The sequence below is a fragment of the Mus pahari genome, chromosome 10 (assembly GCF_900095145.1).
Source record: "Mus pahari chromosome 10, PAHARI_EIJ_v1.1, whole genome shotgun sequence".
NCBI lineage: Eukaryota > Metazoa > Chordata > Mammalia > Rodentia > Muridae > Mus > Mus pahari.
This window is the reverse complement of record NC_034599.1, coordinates 14,082,254-14,093,910: the sequence shown is the minus strand read 5'-3', so window position 1 is coordinate 14,093,910 and position 11,657 is coordinate 14,082,254. Positions and strand designations below refer to the sequence as shown.

Genomic DNA, 11,657 nt, shown 5'->3' with positions numbered 1-11,657 from the left:
TGCAAGAGGAGAGCTTGGCTGCAAAGAGTCCTGTGATATCTAGGACTCAGGAGAGAGTTGGACATCCTAGAGTGCTGAGGAGGCTAACAGAATCACAGGAGGAACAAGCTCCAGCCAGAGACAGAACATCTTACACCAGAGATTACCAGATGGCAAAAGGCAAACTTAAGAATCTTATTAACATAAACCAAGTAGATCAAGGAACACCACATAAAACCAGAGACTGAAATTTATAGAGGAGAAAGTGGGAAGAAGCCTCGAGGATATGGGCACAGGGGAAAAATTCCTGAACAGAACAACAATGGCTTGTGATGTAAGATCAAGAATTGACAAATAGAACCTCAGAAAATTGCAAAGCTTCTGTAAGGCAAAAGACACTGTCAATAAGACAAAAAGGACACCAACAGATTGGAAAAAGATCTTTACCAATCCTAAATCAGATAGGGGACTAATATCCAATATATACAAAGAAATCAAGAAGCTGGACTCCAGAAATTTAAATAACATATTAAAAATGGAGTACAGAGCTAAACAAAGAATTCTCAACTGAGGAATACTGAAGGGATGAGAAGCACCTGAAAAAGTATTCAACATCCTTAATCGTCAGGGAAATGCAAATCAAAACAACCCTGAGATTCCACCTCACACCAGTCAGGATGGCTAAAATCAAAAACTCAGGGGACATCAGATGCTGGCAGGAATGTGGAGGAAAAAGAACACTCTGCCATTGCTGGTGGGATTGCAAGCTGGTACAACCACTCTGGAAATCAGTCTGACATTTCCTCAGAAAATTGGACATAGTACTACTGGAAGATCCAGCAATACCTTTCCTGGGCATATACCCAGAAGATGTTCCAACTTGTAATAGGGACACATGCTCCACTATGTTCATGGCAGCCTTATTTATAATAGCCAGAAGCTGGAAAGAACCCAGATGTCCCTCAACAGAGGAATCAATATAGAAAATGTGGTACATTTACACAATACAGTACTACTCAGCTATTAAAAACAATGAATTTCCGAAATTCTTAGACAAATGGATGGATCTGGAGGATATCATCCTGAGTGAGGTAACCCAATCACAAAAGAACACACATGATATGCACTCACTGATAAGTGGATATTAGCCCAGATGTTTAGAATACCCAAGATACAATTTGTAAAACACATGAAAGACAAGAAAAAGGAAGACCAAAGTGTGGATACTTCATTTCTTCTTAGAATGGGGAAGAAAATAACCATGGAAGGAGTTACAGAAACAAAGTTCAGAGCTGAGATGGAAGGAAGGACCATCCAGAAACTTCCCTACCTGGGGATCCATCCCATAAACAACCACCAAACCCAAATACTATTGCATATTCCAGCAAGATTTTGCTGACAGGACCCTACTATAACTATCTTTTGTGAGACTATGCCAGTGCCTGGCAAATACAGAAGTGGATGCTCACAGTCATCTATTGGATGGAACCCATGGCAACCAATGAAAGAGCTAGAGAAAGTACCCAAGGAGCTAAAGGAGTCTGCAACCCTATAGGAGGAGCAACAATATGAACTAACCAGTGTGCCCGCAGGGCTATGTCTCTAGTTGCACATGTAACAGAGGATGGCCTAGTCAGCCATCAATGGGATGAGAGGCCCTTGGTCTTGTGAAGATTTTATGCAACAATACAGGGAATGCCAGGGCCAGGAAGCAGGAGTGGGTGGGTTGAGGAGCAGGGCATGGGGAGGGTGTAGGGGATTTTGGGGATAGCATTTGAAATGTAAATGAAGAAAATATCTAATAAAAAAGAAAAGAAAAAGAGAAGAAAATGTTTTTTAAAGAAAAGTAGAAATGAGAGATGAGGAATTCTGTTTCATCTTTGGCTACATGAGAGGTGAAAGGCTCGGTTAGAAGATTTTGTCACAAAGATACAAATAAAATAGAAAAAAATAAAAATTTATAATACAAATAACTTGAAATGTATTTACTGAAGTCAACACTGAACAATGAAAATGGAACAGGATTTTCAGAGAAAAAAATTTTTTCTCAGATATAGCTCATTGATGAGCTATAAACATAAACAATTATTTATAATTATATCTCTGATACCCACATACATAGGCCATGTTTTATTTGTGAAATAGAAATGAAATTTCCTGATATCTTTATATGTGTAATAACCTTTGGTAGCAATTAAGAAATATTTGAATGTGCTAGTGAGATAGTACATATTAGGCATGCAAGGCATTTGGAAGAGTTATTAGTTGAAATAATACAGAAAGTGTTGCAAAACAATTAAACCTGTAGAAGCTGAGAGACAGACTTCTTGAACTTATTTTATTAATGGTCTTTAAGGACATATACTTCTGGGATCATAAAAAAAGTGATACAATGGGTCTAATGAGGACATTTGGAAACTTGCTCCCTGGAGATACAAAGACTATAGAATTCAGCCTGTGGAAGCCTCCTGCCACACACCTACCCCAGTCAGAAACAGGTATCTATGAGTCCTCCTAAAAAGAATCTAACCTGACAAAGGGGAAAAGACTCAGGGAGTCTACCATTTATTGTGACAGACCTTCCAACATCAATATCCAAGTAAGTCAAGTTATAGTTCTCTGACATCAACAGGTCATCTAAAGTCCATTAGTTAAGGCTTAGATAGTGAGGTTAGGAGTAATCCATCATCTCTTATCCACTCATGTTTAAATTCATGTTAATTTTTATGTGCTAATTGTATACTTAGACCATCATTCTCAAGGGTATTTTCTACCCTTGAATACATCTCTGTTTACAATGATCAATATACCAATATTCCATTTCTGTTTACCATCCTCCCATCCCCAAATACATTACTCATTTTTGATGACTGTATGAAGACTTGTGTTCCTACTAGGAAAAACAAAAACAAAACATGTACAAAATGGCACTGTGAGAATAATATATACTTAGAATTGAGATAGATCATTTTATTTTATGCATTTCTTGTTACAGAGTAGTCTCATTGTTTCTGTTAAATATGATTAACACTTTAAATTTTCAACTCATAAAGTATGAATCAATTATAAGCATAAGTTCCCTACTATACAGGTATGTGTCTCCTATCAACAATTTTCCTCATTCACAAAGTATGTGCAGAACTGTGGATTACATTGAGAATTTATGTGCCAGGTGTTAAATTATGTAGTATATCTTGTACAATCTTTGTTTCACCATAAAGCTACCATCCACAGCCTTGTATCTTGTCTTAGCACAGTGGCTGTCATATAAAAAATTATTGTGTGATTAATAAAATATTTTACTATTATCTAGAAGGTTCATGTTTTCTAATGACTACAGAATTTAAATACTTAAATCTCTTTCTTATCTATAACATTCTGATTATTCCATTCTTTTTCTTGAATTTTTCTTAAAACTGAAAAGCCATGTCTTCCATTATCTTATGGAAAGATTCTCACTTTGCTTAACAGAAAATTTTGTAGTAACATTCCAAATTTCTCCTAAAAATTAGGCTGGGCATGGTGGCACATGCCTTTAATCCCAGCACTTGGGAGGCAGAGGCAGGCGAATTTCTGAGTTCAAGGCCAGCCTGGTCTACAAAGTTCCAGGACAGCCAGGACTGCACAGAGAAACCCTGACTCAAAAAAAAAAAAAAAAAAAAGAAGCAAAAATCAAAAATCAAAAAATTAACTTCTAAAAGTTATGAGTTTCTTTTCATGGGGGAGAAAGCATATATATATATATATATATATATATAATTTTCTAATCTTTGTTGAGTTCTACCAGGTAATTATTGAACCTAATTTAATTACTGTAAGTAGACTCTCTTATAAATGGAAAGTCTATATATTTTTCTAGTAAAAACTTTAAAATTATGAAGATAACTTGGATAATATAGTTATAACCCAAGAATATTGATTATGTGTACTTCAGATACATAAACTGACATTGGTTAAAAAGTCAATTGCATAACTATATAATTAAACTTATCAGAGCAAGGGAGATGAAAGGTAGGAATTAGGAGAGACTGGAGGAAAGAAAAATAAACTCTACCATTTTTTTAAGAAAGAAAAATCACACAGCTAAAGAGGTATTTTTTGTTAATTAAAGCCATATTAGAAGAAAAATTTCAAGGGTGAAACATTTATAATTTGCACTGAACCTTCCTGCACATTGAAGATATCAAATGAAAGAAATGAAAAAATTAAATATCAGGATGCTAATATTATTTTGGTTTGTAAAGAATAGCAAAAAATCATATATACAGAAATAATAAGTAGCTATAATGATGAAACAAATGACCATACCAACATAATACGTGATTTTTCATAGAAGATAAACTATAAGATTTAATGTTTCATAGATAAATTGTTTAAAGACTCATTTGAGCTAAGTTATACAGATAATTTATATAACCTTTTGGCAATTGAAAAGTCATCATCTTTTCATAATATAATAGAATACTCTGAATACAGAAATCCTACCAAAATCATTTAACATATTAAATACAATCCTCATCAAAATTCCAATGTGATTGCTCACAGAAACTCAAAATTCAATCATAATGAAACATAAAAGACTCAGGATTAACAAATCAATCCTGAATAATAAAAGATTGTCTGAAGGTATCAAAATCCCAAATTTGCAGTTACAAAATATATCTATAACTACAAATATAGAGAAAATCAAGTAGACTGCCCAAAGACATTTTCTTTTTAACCCTCTAAATCCAATGCCCACTCACTGACAGCACTGAAAAAGAACACCAGCTGTAGCCTTCCTTCTTCTGTGACCACATCTCTGTGGACCTGACAGTGGATCTCCTCCTAAAGTCCTCCCTTGACTTCCTCGCTTTTCCCATCCCCAACCCTAACAGACAAGCCCTCCTAACCCAAAAGCCTCTCCTACCAGGGGAACGAGTAAGCTGAAAGATGACTCACACTTCTCCTACTCCTAAATCCAATTCCCACCCCACCTCCGAGTCTAATCCCTGACTCTGTAACAGAAAATACTCTGTGGTCTCCCTTTCCTATCTGACTAAATTCCTATTGTATCACACTTTCCCCCCTGACCTTCCTTTCTCCAACTCATTCTAGCATACCAACTTCCAACAACAGCAAGCATTTAAAATTATGAATATAACTTAGAGATCATAGTTATAATCCAATAATATGGATTTTGTGTACTTCAGATACAGAAACATTTGTTAAAAAGCTAATTGCACAACAATTAATTCAACTTATAACCCTGATTCTTCTAATCACTATCTATCTTTTTTCATGTTAACAAGGAAATCTTAGATTTCCTAAAGGCATAATTGGGTAAATGGGGTGAATACATGAAAGAATAATTTGATATAATAATATCATGTCTGAGAAGCAAGCCAATATTTGATAAACATTTTATATACTTTTAATATTTTACATACTTATAACATTTTACATACTTATGTATTCATACTTTTTAACTTTTCTTTCTATAGTATAATTATTGGGTGTTTCTAATTTAAAATCCATTTTATTCTAATATGTTTAAACCCAGTGCTCAGAACAATTAAAAAACAAGTTAATTAATAAAAAATTAATAAATGATATAAAAACAAGACTGAAGAAAATGATGGTGAGAGTAGCAGAAGAAAACAAATCAAAATCCACCAGACTTTAAAACTCAGATGAAAAAGATTTTTTTAATAAATGCATGCTTCCTCATGATTCATTTTATAACAAATCCACCTGGAATATGATTTAAACTGTAGGATAAAAACCATAATATTAATTGTTTATAAGGAATATAGCAGAAAACAGACTGATATTTCTAACATTATTATAAATGCTATTCTTTGCCACTGCATTTGGTTTCTCTCCATATTTCCACCAGATTCACCCATAAAATGGAATCTAAAAACCAAACAGATGTTTCAGAATTCTTTCTTATGGGAATAACAGATGATATAGCACTGAAGCCCCTCATCTTCAGCATGTTCACCTCCATGTACTTGATCACCATCTTGGGAAATCTGCTCATCATTCTAACTGTCTGCTCTGACTCCCATCTCCAAACACCCATGTACATATTTCTCTCTAATCTATCCTTTAATGATATCTGCTTAAGCACAACCATAATTCCAAAGACACTGGTGAACATTCATGCACAGGATCAGAGCATCACATATACTGGCTGTCTTACACAAATCTGCTTTACCTTGCTTTTTTGTAGTTTTGAAAGTTGTCTTCTTTCAGTAATGGCATATGACCGCTATGTTGCCATATGTCATCCCCTGAACTACACAATGATCATGAATCCTCAAACTTGTGGTCTGCTAATTCTATTATCTCTAATCATTAGTCTTGTGAATAGTGGGTTGCTTGGTCTGATGGTGTTGCGGTTGTCCTTCTGCACAAACTTAGAAATCCCCCTATTTTTCTGTGAACTTGCTCAAGTCATCAAGCTAGCTTGTTCTGACACCCTAGTAAATTATATTCTGATATATCTTGCAACAATCATACTTAATGGCATTCCAATCTCTGGAATAATTTTCTCTTATACTCGAATTGCCTCATCTGTTTTGAGAATGTCTTCAGTGAAAGGAAAGTATAAAGCAATTTCTACCTGTGGGTCTCATCTTTCAGTGGTTTCCTTATTCTATGGTACAGCATTGGGTGTTTATATCAGCTCTTCATTCACTACCTCAGTCACAAACACTGCATTTGCTTATGTGATGTGTACATTGGTCCCTCAAATGTTGAATCCCTTTATATATAGCTTGAGGAACAGAGACATGGAGGTAGCCTTGAGGAAACACATCAATAGGGCAATGTGTTTACTCTGATGTGACATTTGCTGTACACTTGAATTTCTGAACTAAACGAAGGGGGAAGGATTCTTAATCAGAACAAACATTTGTCTTTTTATCATTACAATTTTTTAAAATTCACAAATAACTTACAATCTAAAATTATATTCTGTAGTTTTCTTTCTTTTCTAGATGTCTAGAAATATCTCATGATTGAATAATTACTTTGACTATCTGAGAACAATTTGCTTGGTTATGTCATAGAATAAAATCTTTGCTTAAGGATCATAGTTTTAGCAATGTATGTCAAAGAACAATACAGAAAGATAAATGTATTGACAGCAATGATACAGACATAAAAGGTTAATTTGACATTTAAATTTTTTTATAAAATATGTTATGTTAATTTATATATAAACTTAATATTTAACATGTATAACTTGCTTTTGTTAAAAATTTCTAACATTTGTTGTGAAAACTACAATTAATTGTTACCAGCTTCTATAATACTGCTATTTAATAGAACAGTAGATATTAACTCTCCCACAAACTGCACACAAAATCAATGTAAATGTTTCTTCATGTGATTTGTAATTATATATTGTTTGCCTTGACAGTACCTGTATTTTGTTTAAGAAAATTGAAAAATATATGACATTTTTTTCTGAAATGTTTTTCTTGTTGCATTTCTCACTGCATTCTGGGTAGATAGGTGTTCCTGTTTGATTGTTTGCATTCTAGATATTGCTATTGTTTTATATCTTTCAACAAAATGACATTAAGGTGTGCTTAGTTCTATTATGCCCCACAGATTATAAACAGTTTTACAGCATTACCAACTTATACAGTTCTTCAGTTTAGTGTTCAGTAGCCAGCACTATTCCCTAGAGAAGTTCTTAGACATATCCTATGTTGGTGCAAAAACAGTATACAAAGAAATGGGACTGTTTGCCTCTAAGGCAAAAAAAATTAAAAATGGAGACTGCATGTGGGGCAGTGGGCACCGGGGAATAAAAGGGGGGGGAACCAATGTCGCACCAGAGTTCCAGTGCTCTGGACAGGCAGACACAGAAGTGCTGCACACTTTCTATGCAGCAGCAGGTGGGTGTCTGGCTGTGGGAAGCCACTAAACCCCAGCTCAGTGGGTGGTGGACAAGGGGCAGTTCTAGGTACCATGTTCTCAGCCTCGGGCATCCCAGACACTTCTGGACACCAAGGAAGAGCTGAGAACAGAATGGGGACCCCTGGGGTGGCTCAGTCAGCCCCAGGGCTGAAGGAATTAGAGGGATGGGGGAGAGGGGCCACTAGATGGTTGTCACACCAGCAAGAATCCTTGGTCCAGCGGCTGGAGCACAGGAAGTCCTTCTGGCAAGAGGTTAGATGTGGCTTGTTAGGGGAAAGCCTATCCCATCATTCAGGTATGGTGGGCCTTGATGAACAGAGACAGTCTATAGTTTTAGAGCTTTATTGTAAAAAGGCAGAGAGAAGAAGAGAAGGTAGAAAGGAGAGAGACAGAGACAGACAGAGAGAGAGAGACAGAGAGACTGGCCATGGCCATGTGGGGGAGGGAGATAGAGAGAGAAGGCTAGAGAGTAAGAAAGGTGAGAGCTTAAGGAGAGTGAGGAGGAACCAAGCAGCCCCTTTTATAGTGGGTTGGGCTACCAGATAACTGTGGAGGGGAGCATGCCTGCCTATTATCAGGTAACTGTGGGGATGGAGTCTAGCCAGAATACCAAAAGCTTGGGACATTGTCTGAGTGACTGATCATCACACATCTCTCCTGTGGGGACTGTTGGGGGGAACTGTAACTTCAACAGGAGCCAGGGGCCCAAGAGACATGATCTCCTTCCATCACATGTAGGCAGAAATCACCTCCCATCGAGTCCCTCGGGGTTCAAGACTCATGCTCAACTGGAGAACAGGCTGTCTGTGTGCAGCCCACTGCCCCACAACTACATGCTTATATTCCTAGAAGATATCTGTGTCCTCAAGCTATGCCTACCCTTGGTTTTTGTACAATGACAGGATCAAACAAAGAGGTAATGTTGAGTGAATTTGAAATACCAATTGGTAGATGAGGCACTCAAACAGGCTGCCCTGTGTGAATACATAGCCAAGAACCATAGTCTCCAACCATTAACTCCACAGAATTTTTTATTTTATCTTCCTTGTATCCCTAGAGTCCCCACATATAACCCAAAAGAAAAAGAACAACTGATAAAGAGGTTAATAAAAATCCAGAGGGATGACTGATTACTACAGATAGGAAAATAATAATTCCACAGACGACATCTTCCAGCCTAGGCCCACAAGCTCATGAAGCAATTCATCTGGAAAAAACTGCCCTATTATAACTACTACAAAAATATGTGTTGGCATAAACATTATCTACACTGACCCAACAAACTATCAAGACCAGTTTGGAGTCTGCTTGGAACAATCACAATTAGGGGAACAAGAGTCCAATGCTGATATAGAAACAGGGGTTCTATCCATCTATAAGTAGATGGATAAGACATTCAAACCATCAGAAGGTATTGATACTTACTGGTTAAGGTGTGCACTTTTCAGAGTGTATAGATGTTTTTTTCTACAATACAGACAATTAACGTTGACCTTGCACACATAGTAATATCCCAATCCTTAAGCCAGGTGGAGAAAATAAAGACTTTAAAAATAGCACTCCCCAAATATTTTCTTAAAACAGAACTCCATTGGCCAGAATTTTCCTGCTTGTGTTGTGTAGAATATGTTTTATACCCTATAATTATAGTTCAACTTTTTTGAGATCATGCTTAGTCATCCATTTCCACATCTTTCAAAGGAGTCAATATACATTCTAGACACTAGGATCTGTAGTATGAATACATCTGGGTCCAGTGTTTCTTGAAAATGGTGGCTAACACTTCATAAAAATTTGACCAATCTTTACCAGACCCTCAGAATTTAAAGTTGCAGCTATCATGGTATTGATATACCACATCCACACTATGGCCTCTCTGGAGACAAGGCAAGAGTGGTCATAGAGAATTCATCTAGACCTGCCTCTAGAAGTTCACATTCTTGAAATGAGGTAAAAAAAAAAAATGAGGAAAGGTCAGCTTTTACCAAGTCTCCTGATGCCCTTCCTGATTCTGCTGATATGCATCAAAGATATTCTTCATGTAGTTTCTCCAATTCTGTTAATTAAATTTTCCTAACTTAAAGAAACTAATGGCTATAAACATATAAGAAACTTGCAGAACACCAAATACATTGAACCAAAAAATTAAAATCTTCCCACCACATAAAATTAAAGCACTAATGGCCCTTCTGGGCTATGCCTGCACTTGCACCTGTGGCAAATCAGCATGCCTGCCCTCGCCACCATAGACCACAGCCTGCTTGTCTCTCAGGAGGCCTGCCCTAAAAAGGGACATGGGAGGACTTCTATAACCAGAGACACCAGAGGCCTGCTCTAACCATGGACACAGTAGGCCTGCCCTAATCAACAACAGCACCGCCTACAACCAAAAATTCCTGCTCCAATGCAGGTCACAACGCTCTACGTGCCTCCATGGAGATCAGCTCTAATTTATGACACCCAGGTCAGTTAAAACCAGAGATAACCAAATGGTGAAAAACTAGTCCAAGAACACAAGCAACAGAATCCAATATAATTTGGTACCATCAGAATGTATTTCTCCAACCACAAGACAAGCTAACACACCTGAAGAGCAAGCTTTTGACATAAAATCCTGTCTCATGAAGATGATAGAGGCCTTTAAGGAGGATATAAATGACTCCCTTAAAGAAATACAGGAAAACACAGGCAAATAGGTAGAATCCCTTAAAGAGGAAACAAACCCCATAAAGAGACACAGGAAAATACAATCAAACAGGTAAAGGAATTGGCCAAAACTGTTTAAGACCTAAAAATAGAAACTAGGGACATTTTGGGTCACTAGGAAAAGACCAAACATAAGAATAATGAGAATAGATTTTTCTCCCTGGTATCTCACTAAGGTGGGTTTACTCAGGAGAGCACAGACCATAGAAGCAGCAGAGCTTCTGGGACATGGTCCTATGGGCCTACATCTGCAGCCAGGAGGTGGAGCTGATCCTGAGTCCTCTGTGTACCTTCCCTGCCAGAGGAGAGCTTGGCTCCAGGGAGTGCTCTGACCCCAGGACTCAGGGGAGATCTCCATTTTCTCTCTGGTGACTCTCTAAGGTGGGTCCACTCAGGAGTACACAGGTTGCAGAAGCAGCAGAACAGCTGGGACAGGGTCCTAAAGGTCTACATTTGCAGCCAGGAGGTGGGGCTGTTCTGTAGCCCTCTGTGCACTGGTCTTGCTAGGAGAGAGCTGGTCTCCAGAAGGGCTGATACAAGCTGAGAGACTCACAGGAGGAAAAAGCACCAGCCACAGACAGCAAGAATGAATAACACCAAACATTACCAGATGGTGAAAGGCAAACATAAGAATCTTACTGACAGAAACAAACACTACTTGGCATCATCAAAGCCCAGTACTCCCACCACATCCAGTCCTGAATTCCCCAACACACTGGAAAAGCAAGACTTGGATATAAAAGCATATCTCATGATGCTGGTAGAGGATTTTAAGAAGGACATTAATCACTCCCTTAAAGAAATACAAGAGACCACATCTAAACAGATCAAAGCCCTTAAAGAGGAAACACAATAGTGCCATAAAAAATTACAGGAGAGCACAGGAAAACAGATAAAAGCACTTGGAGAAGAAGCGCAAAATCCCCTTAAAGAATTACAGAAAAACACATCCAAACAGGTGAAGGAATTGAACAAAGTTGTTAAAAATGGGAGAAGAAACAATAAAGAAAACACAAAGGGAGATAACTCTGGATATAGAAATCCTAGGAAAGAAA

General features: G+C 37.3%; 1 protein-coding gene across 1 annotated transcript; it reads left to right on the top strand.

Annotated features, from left to right (window-relative positions):
• The first annotated feature begins 5,861 nt into the window (after window positions 1–5,861).
• LOC110327935 (olfactory receptor 7G2-like) lies at window positions 5,862–6,809 on the top strand. Its single transcript, XM_021207227.1, has one exon. It carries the CDS (start codon window positions 5,871–5,873, stop codon window positions 6,807–6,809), a length of 939 nt encoding a protein of 312 aa, XP_021062886.1. The 5' UTR covers window positions 5,862–5,870.
• The last annotated feature ends 4,848 nt before the right edge of the window (window positions 6,810–11,657 follow it).